The sequence below is a fragment of the Nelumbo nucifera genome, chromosome 1, assembly GCF_055504915.1.
Source record: "Nelumbo nucifera cultivar China Antique chromosome 1, China Antique-T2T, whole genome shotgun sequence".
NCBI classification, from domain to species: domain Eukaryota; kingdom Viridiplantae; phylum Streptophyta; class Magnoliopsida; order Proteales; family Nelumbonaceae; genus Nelumbo; species Nelumbo nucifera.
In genome coordinates, this window is record NC_142649.1 from 117339996 (window position 1) to 117358498 (window position 18503).

At 40.9% G+C, this 18503-nt stretch overlaps 1 protein-coding gene across 5 annotated transcripts; it reads left to right on the top strand.

The window, feature by feature from the left end:
* Window positions 1–915: 915 nt before the first annotated feature.
* On the top strand, window positions 916–17675 carry LOC104601792 (uncharacterized). 5 transcript variants are annotated; one of them, XM_010265255.3, is made up of 8 exons: window positions 916–1140; window positions 1250–6721; window positions 6809–7074; window positions 7159–7303; window positions 14593–14794; window positions 14885–15211; window positions 15308–16005; window positions 16534–17675. In XM_010265255.3, exons 2-8 carry the CDS (start codon window positions 1535–1537, stop codon window positions 17230–17232), a joined length of 7524 nt encoding a protein of 2507 aa, XP_010263557.1. In that variant the 5' UTR covers window positions 916–1140; window positions 1250–1534; the 3' UTR covers window positions 17233–17675. The 5 variants fall into 5 exon arrangements, with proteins under 5 accessions (XP_010263557.1, XP_088749890.1, XP_010263558.1 ...); XM_088893764.1 differs by having other exon boundaries at window positions 6818–7074; XM_010265256.3 differs by having other exon boundaries at window positions 989–1140; window positions 1415–6721.
* The last annotated feature ends 828 nt before the right edge of the window (window positions 17676–18503 follow it).

An 18503-nucleotide genomic window follows, 5' to 3' on the forward strand; every position in this document is an offset into this window, starting at 1 on the left:
TAGAGATTAAGCTATTATTTATTATAGACTAGACTATTAAGTTAGCCGAAATTAGGAGTGTTCACGGGTTGGTTCATTTCGGTTGTAGATTGTTTGGCCAACCACATTGACCTGGTCTGTTTGGGGAGTTGGTCACCTACAACCGACTAACCATTAGTGAAACCGACCAACACGGGTTGCATCGGTTTGGGTCGATTTTTGGTTTGGTTGGTCAGTTCAAAAGATTTAAACTTAAAAAAAAATTTAAATTAAAAAAATACAGTGGTGTTATAAAAAAATAAAATTTATGAATTAAAACTTATATGATAAATTATTTTTAAAATGTATATATATATATATATATATATTGGATTGTTTGATTTTGGTCGGTTTACAAGTGGCTAAAACGAAACTGATCCAACTTGGTCAAGTTGGAAAATTGTTAAACCAAAGTCGACCGAAAATACTAGAAAACTGATCTGGTTGGGTTGGTCGGTTTCATCAGTTTGATGAACAACCCTAGATAAAATTAATATTGTTATTTTTGTATATATTGTAAAAAAAAAACTTATTAAATGCAGTATATAAAACATAAATAATTATTAATTATTTAAAAAATAAAAAATAAAAAATAATTATATACTCTTATATATTTATATTGTTTAGCTTTTACTTAACGAATCCCGTACATCACACGAATCCCCACTAGTAACATTTCTAAGTTTTATCACATAAAACTTAAGAATACGCCCCATATAAAATATCGTATCGGAAGACTTGACCGGAGCGGAAATTTTGCGAATTTCACCGGTACGAAACTGTTAATAATAGCTGAGTTGGGACTTTCTTTTCTCGTTACCGAACCGGCGAAATAAGAGGGGCGTCCGGTCCGGTCCAACCCTCTTTTATATTGGAGCTCAAAATCAAATATGAAGTATAGAACAATAGAATCCCAACTAAAAGACAAAAAAGTCTCTTCGTATTTTTATTTTCCTCTATTTTCTTTCTCGTGCCCTTCTCACCCGCCTTTTCCTTTCTCTCTTGCCCGCTCTGGTTAGGGCTTCTCGTTTCACGTCTCACAGTCACAGCCTCACAGCCTCACAGCCTCTGAGGCTCAGTTTAAATTTTAAAGCCGCCATCCGATACTGTACTCCGAAGGAAGTAAGCTTATTACACTATTTCTTTACATTCATTTACTATTTCTTATCGTTCATTATTCTCTCGCTCGCTGAAGCTCTATCGAGGACTAACAGAAACCCTAATAAAACAGACAAACCCACACAGCCCCTGGTAATTTGGTTGTGTTTCTAAATTCATCAGTTTGGCTGTTCATCGCTGCGATCGAGCGTTCGCGACTCTAGAGCTTGCCGCGTCATTCTTTTAGTGTTAGGGCTTGATCTTGATCGATTCCTTTTTCTTTTCTTATTTCTAAAAGATCTGGTGAAGGAATTTCGTACATTGTCTGCATTGGGGGAGCAATCTAGGGTTTGAGTTTGATGCTTTGGGTGAGCTCCGCATCTGCCGAACGGGGGAACGGTTTCGATTCAGGTTTCCGATGGCCAATCCCGGCGTCGGGACTAAGTTCGTCTCTGTAAATCTCAATAAGTCGTATGGGCAGCCTCCAAGTTCTCTGGGAAATGCGACAACAAGTCGAGTCCGGCCAGGTAGTCATCATGCCGGTGGTGGAATGGTGGTTCTTTCGAAACCTAGGAATTCAATTGTGGGTGCGCAGAAGAGTGGACCCAGGCTTTCAGTTCCACCCCCCTTGAACTTGCCATCATTGAGGAAGGAGCATGAGCGGTTTGATGCCTCTCTGGCCGGTGGAGGTTCAGCTGGTGTCGGCAGTTCTAGTTCTGGATCCCGACCCACTTCATCTGGTATGGGCTGGACGAAGCCCGCCCCTTCTATTCTTCTAGAGAAAAATGGTTCTGGTGATCACTCCTTACTTGGAACATTGGTAGGTGGGATTGAGGCAATTGATGGCGGGGATATGCCCTCTTATTCTGCAGACAATGCGTCCAAAGGAAGCAGTGTGTATATGCCGCCCTCTGCTCGGTTGGGGACGGCTGAACCCCCAGTGGTTGGTTCTGCCCGTGAATTTACTCCAGTGGAGAAGGCTGTGGTTTTAAGAGGTGAAGATTTTCCTTCCTTACAAGCAACATTGCCTGCTGCATCTGGTACTGCTCAGAAGCAGAGATATATTTTGCACGAGAAGCAGATGCAGAAGCATAAGCAGAAAATGAGTGAAGAAACATTGGGTGGGCAGACAGACAGTTCCTATATGAGGCCACAGCTTCACATGCGCACACAAATGCAGTCTTCCCGTCTTACTGTTGGCAGTGGCTCAAAGAACAATGGTGTGATCCATGGATCAGGTAGTTCCAGCACTGCTGAGCAGCTGCACAAACATGATAAGTACTTTCCAGGTCCACTACCACTTATTCAATTGAATCATACTTCGGATTGGGCTGACGATGAACGTGATACACGTCATGGTCTCCCAGATCGAGACAAGGAGCAATGTTTCTCAAGAAGTGAAGCCTTCCGTGATAGAGAATTTGATATGCACAGGGGTAGTGTGCTGCCACGTGCATCAGTTCATGATTTTTCTGAGGGCCGAGGCCTATGTCAAGATGAAGCTGCAAAGATGTCTTCGAGAGGGGAACCTTATGGCAAAGATGTAAGAACCCCTAGTAGAGAAGATCAAGATGTGAACTCATGGAGAGCTTCCCCACTTCCAAAAGATGGATTTAGTGCTCGTGAAGCTGGGATTGACAGAAATGGTGTTGGTGCCAGGTCTTTCACTCTGAACCGGGAAATAAACAAGGAGAATAAATACAATCAGCTTCCATTTGGAGACAATGCCCGGGATAGTTTCAGCAGTGGAGTTATGGGAACTCAAGATTTGAGATTTGGCAGGAAGGATTTGGCTTATGGGCAAGGAGGCAGGCAAAATTTTAGTCATATTGCAGTGCCATTTAGTGGTAGAGGGGGTGAACAGAATGTGCGGGACCGGCATGGTGGTGGTATCTCCAATCGGTATAGAGGTGATATGTTTCAGACCAACTCAATGCCTAAAAATTCATTTTCTTTGGGAGTTAAGGGGCTCCCTGTTAATGATCCAATACTTGATTTTGGTAGAGAAAAGCGTTCCTTCTCAACCAGCAGAAAGCCATATCAAGAGGATCCATTTTTGAAAGATTTTGGTATTGGTCCTGGGTTTGATGTGAGGGATCCTTTCTCTAGTAGTCTTGTTGGGGTGTTTAGGAGGAAGAAGGATATCCACAAACAGACCAATTTCCATGACCCTGTTCGGGAATCTTTTGAGGCAGAACTTGAGAGAGTTCAGAAAATGCAAGAGCAGGAGCGACAGCGCATTGTTGAAGAACAAGCAAGAGCCTTGGAGCAAGCTCGGAAAGAAGAAGAGGAGAGAGAACGGTTTGCTAGGGAAGAAGAAGAAAAACAGAGACGACTTGAAGAAGAAGCCAGAGAGGCTGCTTGGAGAGCAGAGCAGGAGCGGTTGGAAGCTGCCCGAAGGGCTGAAGAGCAAAGGATGGCAAGAGAGGAGGAGAGGCGGAGGATTCTTTTGGAGGAAGAGAGGAGGAAAGAGGCTGCTAAACTAAAGCTATTGGAGTTGGAGGCGAGGATTGCAAGGAGACAAGATGAAGACGTGAAAAATGACAAGTTTCCTGCTCCTATTGGAGATGGAAGAATGCCAGGAGTGGTTAAAGAAAAAGATGTATCCAGGTCAGCTGATGTCGGTGACTGGGAAGATGGTAACAGAATGGTGGAAAGGATAACTACTTCAGCATCTTCTGATTCTTCAAGTCTAAATAGATCATCTGAGATGGGTTCTAGGCCTCAATCTTCTAGAGATGGGAATTCTATCCTTTTGGACAGGGGAAAGCCTCCAGGCTCATGGAGGAGAAATGTATTTGAGAATGAGAACATCTCAACCTTTGTTCTACATGATCAGGAGAATGCTTACCGAAGTCCAAGGAGAGATGCATTTGGTTCTGGGAGATCATATCCTAGGAAAGAGTTCTATGGGGGTCCTGGTGTCATGTCTGCTAGGACATCATCTAGAGGGATAACAGAGCCACACATGTTTGATGATTTCTCTCACCCGAGGGGACACAGATGGAATCTTCCTGGGGATGGGGTCCAATACAGCAGGAACTCAGAGATTGAGCCTGAATTTTATGAGAATCTCACTGACAAGTTCACTGATATGGTATGGGGTCAGGGTCGTTCTCGTGGTAATCCTCATATGCCTTATCCAGAAAGATTGTATCAGAATGAGGTTGAAGGTTTTTCTTCCTTTGGGAGGTCAAGGCATTCAGTAAGACAGCCCCATGTTCTTCCTCCACCATCACTGGTTTCTATGCACAAAAGTTCCTTTGGAGGTGAATCTGAACATCCTAGTTCATCAGCTTTTCTTGACAGTGAGATGAGTTACCACCATTTACCAAGAAGAAGTGAACCAATTATGCAGAGGGGATATGATGGTAGTTATCAGGAGAAGTTTGAGCAACCTAGGTTGACTGATGCTCGACAAGAGAAGATTGTTTGTGAGGAGCCCAAAGTGGAAAAGACTACCACACCAAGATGCGATTCACAGTCCTCGCTTTCTGTCTCAAGTCCACCCAACTCACCTACTCACCTTTCACATGATGACTTGGATGAGGCTGGGGATTCTCCAGACTTGACAATTGCTGCAAAAGGTGAAGTGAAACCTTTGTCTGACAATGAAAATGTTGCCTCAGTAAAAGAGGATAGAAACATGAATATGATGACAGCCTCTTATTCTGTCTCCCCTGGTGAAGATGAAGAATGGGCTACTGGGAACGACTTGCAAGAGCAAGAAGAGTATGATGAAGAGGAAGATGGTTACCAGGAAGAAGATGAAGTACATGAAGGAGATGATGAGAATATTGAACTGGCTCAGGGGTTTGAAGAGTTGCATTTGGAAGAACATTGTACAATGGCCAAAATGGGCCAGTTAGTCCTAGGCTTCAATGAAGGTGTTGAAGTTGGAATGCCAAGTGAAGATGAGTCAGAAAAAAACTCTGGAAATGGAGAAAATTCAACTAGCATACAACAGGTTTCCATTAGCATTGCGGAAGATACAAGATCTTTAGATGGGTTTATTGGTAATTCACAGATGCTTCATCCTGAGAATAGCTCAGTTGATATGAGCATGGAAAATTCTTCTATAACAATCCAGGAGTGTGAGAATGCACTTCAAGATGTGGTCCTTCAGCCTGGAAATTCTCCCCATAGTGTGGCAACCACTTCTATTTATCTTCAGGGTAGCATGGATGATTCCAGTTGTTCCAGTTTGTCAGCTCAGCAGCCAGTTGCATCTTCTGTGCCTTTGCCTTCTCCATCTGTTCAATCGGTCATGTCAAATGTTTCTACTGTTCCAAGTCAGGGTGATGTACCTGTTCAGTTACAGTTTGGCCTGTTCTCTGGTCCATCACTGATACCATCTCCAGTTCCAGCCATACAGATTGGTTCTATACAGATGCCACTCCATCTGCATCCTCCTGTTGGACCATCTCTTACTCAAATGCACCCTTCACAGCCTCCTATGTTTCAGTTCGGTCAGCTCAGATATACATCTCCTATCTCACAGGGAATCTTGCCATTATCTCCTCAGTCATTGTCATTTGTACAGCCCACTGTTCAGGCCCATTATTCATTGAACCAGAACCAGGGGGGCCTTCTTCATAGCCAAGCTGGTCAAGGCACTTCCAGTCAAAACAACATAGTGGAAGATAAAATGCCATCTGTATTGAATGATAACCAATCTGCTACTGCACATGATCTATTTACCAAGGAGAATGGTTGCAAGGACATGAACAATTCGTCAGCAAGAGAAAATGCAAACAATGAACTTCTGACATCTCCGAATCAAACAGGGAGCTCTGTTATTGGTGAGAAAAAGAATGGTTTTGTTTCTCAAGACCAAGATGTGAAGAAGTATAGAGCAATTGCAAATAATAAAGAATCACATTTACAACCCGATTCCATTGCATCTCAACTTGTTCCGAGTAAAAGAGCTTTGGGTGGACCAAAGGCTGCTGGTCTTGTAACTGGTGGTACCAAAGGGAGGAAATTTATCTATACAGTAAAAAATTCTGGTTCTAGATCATCATTTCCTAATTCTGAATCAGTGTCCACTGATTCTAGTGGGTTTCCAAGGAGGATTAGACGCAACATTCGGCGAACGGAGTTTAGAGTACGGGAAAATGTTGATAGGAAGCAAATAGAGGGCTTGGTTTCATCAAGTAACGGGCTGGATGAAAAGTCAAATTTGAATGGAAGGGTGTCTAGTAGTGCTGCTGGAAGTGGGATTAAGAAGGATGCCATTTTGGTGAAACCATCCAAACAAATGGTTGATTCTGAAAGCACAGCATCTCACTCAAGTAGTTTTCATGTTGTGGATTCTGTCAGCAAGATGGAAAAAGTACTAGGAAAAGAAGTTCCAGCAAAGGGGTTTACTTCTTCTCTTGGCATTTCACACTCAGGAGAGGGAAATGTGAAACAAAACAGCAGTTTGGAGGAGGGTGTTGATGCTCCTCTGCAAAGTGGTGTTGTGCGTGTTTTCAAGCAACCTGGTATAGAAGCTCCTAGTGATGAAGATGACTTCATTGAGGTTAGGTCTAAGAGGCAGATGCTGAATGATCGACGGGAACAAAGGGAAAAGGAAATTAAGGCTAAATCTAGGGCCCTAAAGGTAGTTTTGCCTTGATTTTTTTAGTGGTTTCATTTTCTTTTATTGTCTTTCATCATTCTGTCTAATGAAGGAAATATTTTTGGTTAGTCATGTCAGGCACCTCGAAAACTCTGCTCTGCTTCACAGCAAAGTATCATGGTCTCTACTAATTCAAATAGAACACCTACATCATTGGATGGAGAAGCAGCAAGAAATATTCATTCTGATTCTGTTGCCACTGATGGACGGGCCTTGGCAAATGTTGGAATGTCTACAGGATTTGCTACCACTATAATGTCACAATCCCTCCCTCCAATTGGCACACCAGCAATGAATTCTGATTCCCCAGCTGATATAAGATCCCACAATATCAAGTATGTCTTTTTAGGAGGAAGAAATTTACTTTAGTGATACAAAATATCCTTTCTAATATTGGATTCTTATGGTTTCTTGTACAGGTCCCTCCAAGCAGGGTCCATTCCTATCATATCTAGTGGTGGATCAAATCTTGGTCTGGGTTTGTCATTTGAAAACAAGAACACTGTTATGGATAACGTTCAAACATCACTTGGTTCTTGGGGCAATGCACTGATTAATCAGCAGGTAATGTGCTACATGCTGAAGTTCTCTTCTTGTTTGTAGCCATACCAGTTAGCAGGCATGCCAAATGCATTTACACGGTTTGCTTTGGAGTTTGATGTTTGCTTAAGATTACTTTTTTGAATATATGACTTGTATGTTTTGATTTTTGAAAAACCACTATTAATTGTTAAGTATCTTAATTTAACCGTTAAAATATGCTACTTTTTTATGATAGGTACATTTCATGCATTTGTATCTTGTTGCATTTATGTTTGTGTCAACTATTTTCTTGCTTGATGCACACAGAGTCTCTACTGGTATAGATCATTTTGAAATAGCCTTTGTTGAAGTACTATGTTTGTCAATTGCTGTCATTTTTAACACACAAGTACATTCTTTTCAAACACATGAAAAACTGAACCAGTGTGCATATATGCATTGAACCGACATTTGCACTCTTCCCAAATGGATCCCAAGTAAATTTTATTAAGAAGGAAAAACAAGGAAACCTGCCATTCAAGAGCAGTTGGAATGCAGGGAGCACTTGCATCTCACAGACTATTTGCAATGTAGCTACAAAATACAGCATAAATTATGAAAAAAAAAAAGCAGAACAACTTAGCCTTCTTGCTGCATGCTGCACCCCCCCCCCCCCCCAAGTCTTAACTCTGTCTTTGGACTAGATAAGGCATAACATGGTTATAGGTTAGTTGCTAGCTCCTAATTTCATAGATAGCCTCTTCTCTGAGCTGGTTTCCTTTCCCTCTGGCAGTACTTAGGCTTGCTTTAACTGATGTTCTATGGTAAATCCAGATTCAGCGAGTGAAAGGCCTGTCACAGGTCAGAGGGAGCAATTATGTTGGTTTTCTTTGCCCCGGTAGGTTCTTGAGGTTTTATTAGGGTGGAGGCTTGGCTCTCCTACAGTGGGGTACCATCTCTAGGTATCTATGGGGGAGGTGGAGATCCTCAATTATAATTGGTGGATGTGAGGGCCTTTAGACTAAATGGCATTGCATTGCAGCATAGTTGCAAGGCATCAGGGTGTGACAAGGAGGTACCTTGCTGCTACCATCTCTAGGTATCTATGGGGGAGGTGGAAATCCTCAATTATAATTGGTGGATGTGAAGGAAGGGATGTGAGGGCCTTTAGACTAAATGGCATTGCATTACAGCATAGTTGCAAGGCATCAGGGTGTGACAAGGAGGTACCTTGCTGCCTTGTGGACTAGGCAATAAATTTTGAAGAACTCAATGCTCATATCTGCTTACCATTTTCTGCTGAGGTTTGTATCTTCAAATCCTGTCACTTTTTGAGAAATGGTAAAGATTCATTAAGATCATTAAGAGAAAGCTGGTGATGGAGAGGTTTCCTCAACAGCCAAATACAAGAGCATAAAGCTCAAAAAAGAAGAAAATCACAAAACACTCGTTATCCCATAAGATACTTCCCCAATGAACTGAGAATTGCCATGAAATGCATACCCTAGAATAAACTACTCACAGAAACTCACTTGAATAGAGTTCTTTCAAGTTTGATAAAAAAATAGAGTTCTTCCAAATCTTGCACACAACTTTTCAGCAGGGTCAGAATGTTCTTCAAACAGCCACTCATTCCTCTCTTTCCATAAGCACCAGCAGATCACCAGTGGGGTAATGTTCCACAGCAACTTACTCCTTTTGCTAAAAATTCACCTGCCAAGAGGAAATTAGGGATTCAATGCTTGGAGGAGTCACCCAGCACACCTCAAACAGCTTCAAAACGTGGGCCCATAACCTTATGAGAATCCGCAGTGAATTAGGTGTTGGAAATTCTCCTCAGCCATACCACATAAACAGCAACAGTCAACAATGATCATGCCATTCCTTCTCAGCATATCAATAGTAGGGGGTCTGCATTTGATTGCAACCCACAAGAAGAAAATAGCCTTTGAAGGCATTGTTAAGACTCCAAATCCAAACCCAGGAAGGGGAATCACCTTGAGAGCTAGACAACAACTTCAATAATGAGGTAATAGTAAACACTACCGGGTTTATCAGCATGCCACCACAAAATATCTCTAGTCAAGGGCTGTGGTTTGACTTGGTCCAGGGTCTGAGGCAAGGTTGCCAGAGAATCCAAGTGTCAATTATTCACATTTCTTCTAAGACGAGGAGTCCAGACGGTTTGACCTGTATTCACCTCAAAACAATCACAGATCCGAGCATCCTTATCCTGGGCTAGAGCATAAATGATTGGGAAAGCAGTGCCAAATGGGTGATCACCATTACCACCAATCTTTCTGAAACCTGATCCAGGTTTGAAAGTAGAAAACTTGAAGATAGTATCCTTGTTATGCATGATCTCTTTCCACAAACTTGTTCCATAAGGTTCATTGACTATGCCTGATTCCCAACCCAAACCAGCTTCCTCCATACTTGGATTTAATCAAAGTTCCCCATTGCATTCAAATCCTGGGCTCCTGGCACTTGCCATTTTTTTGTTTTTTATTTTGTCGGAGCTTTGCTTTCATGTTGATTTAGGGTGTATTTACCTTTCTTGTTGTTACATCTCTCATTTTCTCTCTTTCATTTTTCTGCTTCTTTAGGGTGTCTAGGACCATATCTTTATGTTTGTGGCCATTATTGCGGCCAATGTTTAGGAGGTCCCATAGTTTTTAAGGCGCCAATGCGAGGCTAGGCGACAGGGGGCGCCTAGGCAACGCCTAGGCGACGAATTTTTTTTAAGTAAAACCATATTTCCTAAGGTAGTTCCCTAGGTTCCATAACCATCTTTCCTTGATAATTATCCATAATTTTCATAAGAGAAGTATAAATTTCATGTTTTAAGTTTAGAAAATCAACATTTTTTGAGAAGAAAAGGAACGAAGGAAAGAAAAATTCAAAAAATATGGGGCTGAACCCCTACTTTTGTTATAGGAAAAGTAGAAAAGAAAAGGTGGAAGAAGAAGAAGATCTGTAAGAAGAAAATGTGTTGATTAAGTTCTGAAATCTTTGAAGATTCAATCAAGGATCAAAACTTCGATATGATACGCCCCATATTGGGTGTATTGTATTGTATCTTTGGCGCCCCAATACACATGTTTATAGGTGTTTTCGGGAACCCATTTTTTAAAATAATATATATATATATATTATATTTAAAAATGAAATTGAAAACCAAAGAAATAAAAAAGGGGGAGTATCGTTATAGGTACTGATACACCTCTGCCGATACATAGAGGTGTATCGATACTTTGAACCATGGGTTCAATACAACAGTTAGCAATGTTTGTGTTGATTAAACCCTAACAAATAAGAAAATAATAAAAAGAAGTTAGTACATAAATACATAAAATGAGTATTCTAGTTTAATAATGCCTATTTTATAATATAATGTAAAAAAATATAAAATATAAAAGTATTTTATAACATAGTGCACAAAAGTACTTGGCGACTGGGCAAGGCAAGCCTCCAAGGACACCTTGTCGCCTAAGCGTCGCCTTGACAACTATGGGAGGTCCTAGTAGTAAATTTGTTCTAATTTCATCTATGCTTTACTTCCAAACTTTATTTCAGCTTAGGAATAAGAGGGTTGGGTGGAATTTATTTGCTTAGTTTTGTTTTGTGTGTGTTTAGAGTTCTGATGGCATATAAATGGTATATGGTTTTTAACATCATCAAGAAACATTTTGTTGTATATGGCTCTTTTTTCTTGAAGAGTAAAAAGAAAATTTCATTAAAAAGAAACTTAATACAATCAATCATCAGGGGGCGATGACAATGTTTTTAAAGCACAAGGCGCAAAAAAGGCATAGGGGCCAATTTGCGCCTGAGGTACAAGGCAAAGCGCACACCTTTTTGAAGCAAGGCGCAAAAATACAAAAAAAATTCCCAAAAAAATGTCAGAAAATTAAAAAAAAATCCAAATAATATTAATAAAAATAAACTTAAATTTTAAAATAAATGTTTTAAAAAACCTATTATCTAAAATTAAAATACATAAACATAACATGTAAAGTGTATTCAAATGAAAATTTAAAAATAAAATCAAACATATAAAACATTTTCAAGCATGTAAAACAATCTCTTTTTTTCCTCAATTGCATTACTTCAAGTAGCTAATGTGATGTAAAACATATTACATTCCTGATTCTACGAGTCGCCTTTGTGCCACGCCCCTTGTGGCAAGCCCAAACAAGTCCATGTTAGGGTCTTAAATTCTTAGTTCCCGCACAAAAAATAATGATTTTATAATTTTAATTGCTTTTTAAGAAGATATTTTATTAGGATGAATGAATGAACAACATTAGCAAAAGTCTATAATTGCAGAGATGGCCAAAAGTAATCAGATTGTTGTCATCTTTGCTACCGGTGCAAAAGTCTCTTCATAATATATCCCATACTCCTACTTATAGTCTTAAGCTACAAGGCGGGCCTTATATCGGTTGGACTTGTTTGGGCTTGCCTCGAGGGGCGTGGTACGGGGTCCCGGGGGCAGAGCCTTGCTCAGCCACTAGGTTCAAATAAAGCAACATGGTACACCAGGCATGCGCCTAAGACCTAGGCGAGGCACATACCATAAAATGCGCCTCACCTGTGTGCCTAGGCATGCCTTTTAATCTCTGGGTGATGAGGCAACGCTCGGAACAACAAAATCCAAAACAACAAAGGAGCATAGAGATGGAATGAACTATAAAAAAAAGAGATGGAATACTACATAGATATCAACGGAAAACAAAACCTCTCAACAAAACACACTGAATCTCTAGCACCACTCCCTTTTCTCCTAGTTGACTGGAAGAAACCTCCTTGGCCTTCTTTTCTTTAGCAATTTCACCCCCCCTTTCCTCTTCTCTAACCCAGCAGTTGGCTTTAGAATTTCCTCGGACACCTCCATTGATTGAGTCACCACCCTTGCTAAACCTTGGGACTTGGTATATATCTTCTCCCTCTCCTTTTTTGAGCCTTTGAATTTCAAAACCTTTTTCTTATAAACTCTCTTGTATTTGTTTGTTGGTCCAGCCCCAAACAGTCCTTTCAGTCTAGGAAAAAATTTTGTAACATGCTCAATATGAGAAATATTTGCAACCTGGACCTTCTTCAATGCCTCCTCCCCCACATAACTACCAGGATTTACAAACTTCATTTTTCTGCCCAAATCAGTTCCTAGTCTTCCCACAACCACTTAAAAATTTGAGAGTCCCACGCTGCTTCCTTGCGGGCCGCACTCTCCATCTCTGTTATCACCCTTAAGACCAGAACTATCTCCCGAGCTTCTCTCTTCAACCCTTTCACAGAGTACCTTAACATCCTCTCTTTCTTTAACACTCCCTTCCTCCTTCACCCTTTCCACCACTATTTCTCCCATACATGCGACCTCTTTCTCTTTCCCCTCTTCTAGCCTTATAACAGCTTGGGAAGAAGGACCACTCCTCCCTCCTTGAGAAGAGTCCTCTTGTATCACAACCCAAAAAGAGCCAAAGCTTAAGACACAACCTACCTGTCAATTGAGCTCCACCCTGGTCGTCTCATCTTTCCCATCGCAGAACGCATTTGAAAAACTTGCACCAGCCTGCACCTCATGAGTAGTAGACCTATCCTCTTCCAACCTGTCTCGGGCATGCACCGTCCTTAAGAACACTTCTTTCTTTCCAGCACTGTGATACCTAGCAGCTTTCCAGACCCATTCCTCGTTCTTCCTTATTCAAGCTTTAGGTGGGTCTCTCCTCCTTGTAAAACTTGAAGACTTAAACTTAAAGCCCTTTCTTTTGAAGATGTTTAATCTGTTGGTTTTAGATGGTCCCCACTCCTAATATTTCCTTGCTTCGACAAATAGTGGGTGGTCCCCACTCCCTAAACTGCAAACCTTTAAAACCTTAGCTGCCCCATCTAAAACGTCCCCACTCTCTGAACCAACTTCATTAAAGACCTTGAATGGCTCTTCGAATGCCTCCTCAGGCCACCCAGACATTGACCCACCTTTTCATTTCTCTCTCATCTCCTTCCATGTGTCCCTCTATTGCCTTCTCCCCCCCCCCTTTGTGGAATTACTTCCATACCCATTTGTTCTTCCTCCCCATCGTCTTCAACCTCCTAGAGACCTTTTGTCTTCCCCTGCTTCTCAGATATTTGCCCTTCCAATTCCTTCTCAACCTCCTCTTCTTCTTCCCAGCTCTCTTCTCTCCAACCGTACCTTATCTTAGCCCTGAAAAAAGCATGTTCCTCTCCTTCTGCATAAACTCTCGGATCATAATCTTCACCTGCAAATCTGAGCACCATCGAAGTTGGGATAGCAGAGGTATCTTCTATCTCCACCGGCAACCTTGCAATGTCTAATTTCTCCCACTTCCTATTTCTGTCATAAAATCCTAAAAACTTACCGCAGTGGTCTCCAATTGATTTAAAAGTAGACGTGCACCATGTATGAAGGGGGAATTCCCAGGACTCCAATCCACATCACTCTCCTCCGCCATTGGAAACCACCAACTTAATCTAAATCAAACTCCCTATTTTTCCTCTCTTCTGCTTCCAAAGCCCACTCTGCATCTCCTCTGCTATGGAACATAAATAAGAACAAACCTCCATTCAGTTTTCTGATACACCGAATTCTGTTCTTCCCCCATTTGGATCTTGCCCAAGCTTCCGCTTTTTCTTCTTTCAAATCCAGGCTGATGAACCTTCTGACCAAACTTGCATTAAGGACCTGCAGCCTCTCCGCCATCTTCCTCACCTGACTGGCCTCAATCAGCACCACCTTCAGCCTCTAATAAAGTCAATCTGCACCACCTTCGCGTTAAGGCATCAATGCTTTCAGCATGCGCCCCAGGGCATTTTTCCCATCCCATGCACCCCCTTTGTTTTGCCCATCCCATTCTAATTCTATGAGCAACATCCTCAATCTCTCCTGTGTTATGAATTGTCAATTCAAGGTACTGGAGAAGGCCACAGTGCATTGTCCCATGATCTCAAATACCACCTTTGTATATGACTCTTAAATTGCATCCATTACCACCTGTGTCTGATATCTCGTGCTGTTGATACCTGCAGTCTACTTGCTCAGTTAATCTTGTATTTGTAATCTTGGCTACGTGACATTGTGGAATTTTGCCACAAAGTATAAAGCTATCTTGTGTTGCCATACTGAATTTATTGGTCTATTTTTCTGAATCAACAATCAAGTTCAGAATGTTCAGTTACAAATAAATTATAATTTCATTACTGATGTTACATTGCCTCTATCAATTAGTTAGTCCTTCTGGTTCATTTGTATCTGGTTTACTTTTTGCTGCAAATTTCTATTGAATATTGAACTCATAATTTTCTTTGTTCAGGTTATGGCCCTAACCCAGACACAACTTGATGAAGCTATGAAGCCCACACGATTTGATACACATGTTGCATCTATTGGAGATCATACCAACACTGTTATTGAGCCCAGCAAGTCATCACCATCTCTCTTGACGCAGGATAAATCATTTTCTTCTTCAGCAAGTCCTCTCAACTCCCTTCTTGCGGGGGAAAAGATTCAATTTGGTAAGTGCATATTTCAGATGGATTCTGCATCCTTGCGTTGGAAATACTATTGCTTCCTTGCTTAACAATTTTAAGTGCTTGGCGTTTTAGGTGCTGTTACATCTCCCACCATTCTCCCCCCTCCTGGTGGCTGTACTGTTTTAAGTGGGTTTGGGCCTACTGGTTCATGTAGATCAGATGTTCCAATTGACCACAATTTGTCTGCAGCAGAAAGTGACTGCGGTCTTTTTTTCAAGAAAGAAAAGCACTCTAATGAGTCTTGTGTTCATTTAGAAGACCCTGAATCTGAAGCTGAAGCTGCTGCTTCAGCAATTGCTGTTGCTGCTATTAGTAGTGATGAGATTGTTGGGAATGGGTTGGGAGCATGCTCTGTTTCAGTTTCAGATACTAAGAGTTTTGGAAGTGCAGAAATTGGAGGTGAAATAATTATTTCAAATATTTCTACCCTTCTGGACTTTTTTTTTTTGGAAAATATTTTTTTTTTCTGATAAGGCATAATTTTTTCTTTAGCAGGTGTTGCAGGTTATCAACAATTATCAAATCAATCTAGGGGTGAAGAATCTCTGGCTGTATCTCTTCCAGCTGATCTCTCTGTTGAGACCCCATCCCTATCTTTGTGGCCACCTCTGCCTAGCCCACAGAATTCGTCCAGTCAAATGCTTTCACATTTTCCTGCTGCCTCACCTTCTCATTTTCCTTGCTATGAGATGAACCCCATGTTAGGGCCCCCCATTTTTGCCTTTGGACCACATGATGAATCTGTCGGTTCTCAGTCGCAAGCACAGAAGAGTAGCACACCATCTTCAGGCCCACTGGGTGCTTGGCAACAATGCCATTCTGGTGTAGATTCTTTCTATGGTCCACCAGCAGGATTTACTGGTCCTTTTATCAGTCCACCTGGAGGAATCCCAGGTGTTCAAGGTCCTCCTCATATGGTTGTCTACAATCATTTTGCACCCGTCAATCAGTTTGGCCAAGTTGGCTTGAGTTTCATGGGTACAACTTATATTCCCTCTGGAAAGCAACCAGACTGGAAGCACAATCCTGCATCTTCTACAATGGGCGTTAGTGAAGGGGACATAAATAATCTGAATGTGGTTTCTGCACAGCGCAATTCCCCTAGTATGCCTACTATCCAGCATCTAGCTCCTGGGTCGCCACTTCTGCCCATGGCTTCTCCATTGGCCATGTTTGATATGTCTCCTTTTCAGGTAAGTTCTCTAGAAAATTAGGAAACCTTGCTCTAACCAGTGTTTTAAACCCAGCCCGGAGGTTGAGCTGCTTCTCTCTAGCTCGGTAAGTCAGTGTTTCAACTGTTTGGGTCAATGGGTTGACCCATTTAGAAACTTTAAAAATTCAAAAAAACCAGTAATCTGATGAATGAGTCAGTGGATCAATAATGGTTCAGCCGTCTAGATTGTGATGGGTTGTTGACTAAGTCACTATTTTTTTCAATGGGTTAGAGGCTGACCCACACTGGGATTGTGATTGGATTGTTGGGTCATTGGTTTGGTTAGCCGGTCAACAAATGATGAAAATTTCTGTTTGATTAGTTTGGAGATATGGCAGTGCCTTTCATGTAGCTGTCTCTAACATGGCAATCTAGTCTTTTTTTCATGTTTGTGATGCATATATTTATTATCCAACCAGTTTTATGCCATTTTTTCTGATTTGCCTGTTTAACATTTATTATCAGTTCATTAGCACACTGATTGTAAAAATGGATATGTTTGTTCCAGTCATCTTCAGACATGTCGGTCCAGGCTCGGTGGTCTCATGTTCCTCCATCACCTCTTCATTCTGTCTCATTGCCAATGCCATTACAGCAGCAGACAGAGGCTGCATTACCTGCACAGTTTAACCATGGATTGGCTGTGGAACAGTCATCAAGTGGCAACAGGTTCCATGAGCCTCGATCTTCAGCACCTCCTGATAGCAGCAGGAGTTTCCCTGTGGCAAATGATGCCACTGCCTCTCAGTTACCTGATGAACTAGGGCTGGTAGAACAATCAAACTCCAGCACTACCAGGGTTTCAAGTGGAAGGCCAGCATCTTTCAACTCCCCAAATGGGAATGTGAAAGCCCAAACTGTGGTAACAAAGAGTACGTCTAGAAATGCTGTTGCAAATGCTAGTGATAGTGTTAGTGTTAACAGCAGCAGTAGCAATAACAGCCAGAGCATGAATTCTGTATTCAAGACTCAGAGCTCACAACAGACTTCATCAACCCAACAGTACATTCATCCCACTGGGTACTCAGATCAGAGAGGCGGGGGAGTTTCTCAGAAGGATAGTTCAGGAAGTGAATGGTCCCACCGAAGGATAGGGTTCCAGGGAAGAAATCAATCATCAGGTACGGATAAAAGTTTTGCTTCTTCGAAAATGAAGCAAATTTATGTGGCTAAATCATCGATAAGTGGGTCATCAGCAGCAGTGTGAGGTTTTAGATTTTGGTTTTCTTAGTTTACGGGTGGATTGATGCAGTTCCTCTGGGTAGCTGTCGGAGTTGACTGCAGTGCAGGTGAAGTGTGGCGAGAGTTGTTTTTTTGCCATATTTATGGTTAACTTTATTTTGTTAGTGATTTCATTTCGAGTGTTTATGGAGATTGGGAGCGGGAGATAATTGGAAAGCCAAGTTGACGGGCCCCAATGTGATATTTATGGTAAAAAAGTGTGGTGTGGTTTCTAATGTAGCAATTTGTGCAAGAAAGAGTATGGCGTGATTCATCTCTTCAAAATTTTGTTTTCCTTCTTGCTTGGCTCCAAACTTAAGGCTATTCCTTTAGTCGATGTATTTTCAAAGAAAAAGTGAAATCCAGTTGGTGTTCGATATCAATTATTAATGATGAATATAGATATTGGTTCTCTTTCTCTCTCTCCAACTTGGTCCTGTATTTGTTTTTTAGTTAAAAGAATATTGATTACAATTGTGGAGAGGTGCATGTTCAAAGTTCAAACAACCACAAACACAACCACCCACCCCTTTGTACCTTTTGCTGCTTTGTACAAATTTTGACTTGGGTCAGTTTAACATTCTTCCTACCCAAGGATTAAAGTTTTGATATCGAATCAAGCCACAAACACAACCACCCCTTTGTACCTTTTGCTACTTTGAAAATGCATAGATATGTATGGAAAATATGGAAATCTTTGTATATATGTTGGGAAATGCATATAAATTTTATAAATGTATCAAAAAATTATATTTAAGGTCAAAATAACCACAATTAATATATAAATGCATAGAAAATGTATATTCTAATTGTATTTGTAAAGAAATGGATTATAATTAATATAGCGAAATACATAGAATTTATACAATTTTATTGATAATGTATTAATCAGGAGTCCCAGAACATAATTATATATGCTTACAAATTAATACATGTACAAAACTATTATTTTGTTAATTTCTATTGAAGTTCAAGGCACAAAACATGAATTCACATGTGCCCTATAGCATATCCCAACCATGTATTTAGAATATCTCCCATTGGTGGTAACTTTGGGTTCAGGAGTTGTTCCCAATGCACATTGAGATGTGCATGTGGGGCGTTTAAGGGGCACAAATGTGACTTCACAAAATATATGCAACTACTATAGGTGAATTATTATATTAATTATTTTCTATTTTATTATTTTAATTTTTAATATTAATAAAAAATAAGCTAAAAATTAATTCTCAAATGTTCGGTAAACAATAATTTTTA

Coding starts and splice junctions, on each gene's coding strand:
- LOC104601792 (XM_010265255.3), top strand. CDS start 1,535: ATGGCCAATCCCGGCGTCGGGACTAAGTTCGTCTCTGTAAATCTCAAT. Junction 6,722..6,808: donor CTAAATCTAGGGCCCTAAAG/GTAGTTTTGCCT, acceptor ATTTTTGGTTAG/TCATGTCAGGCACCTCGAAA. Junction 15,212..15,307: donor TGGAAGTGCAGAAATTGGAG/GTGAAATAATTA, acceptor TTTCTTTAGCAG/GTGTTGCAGGTTATCAACAA.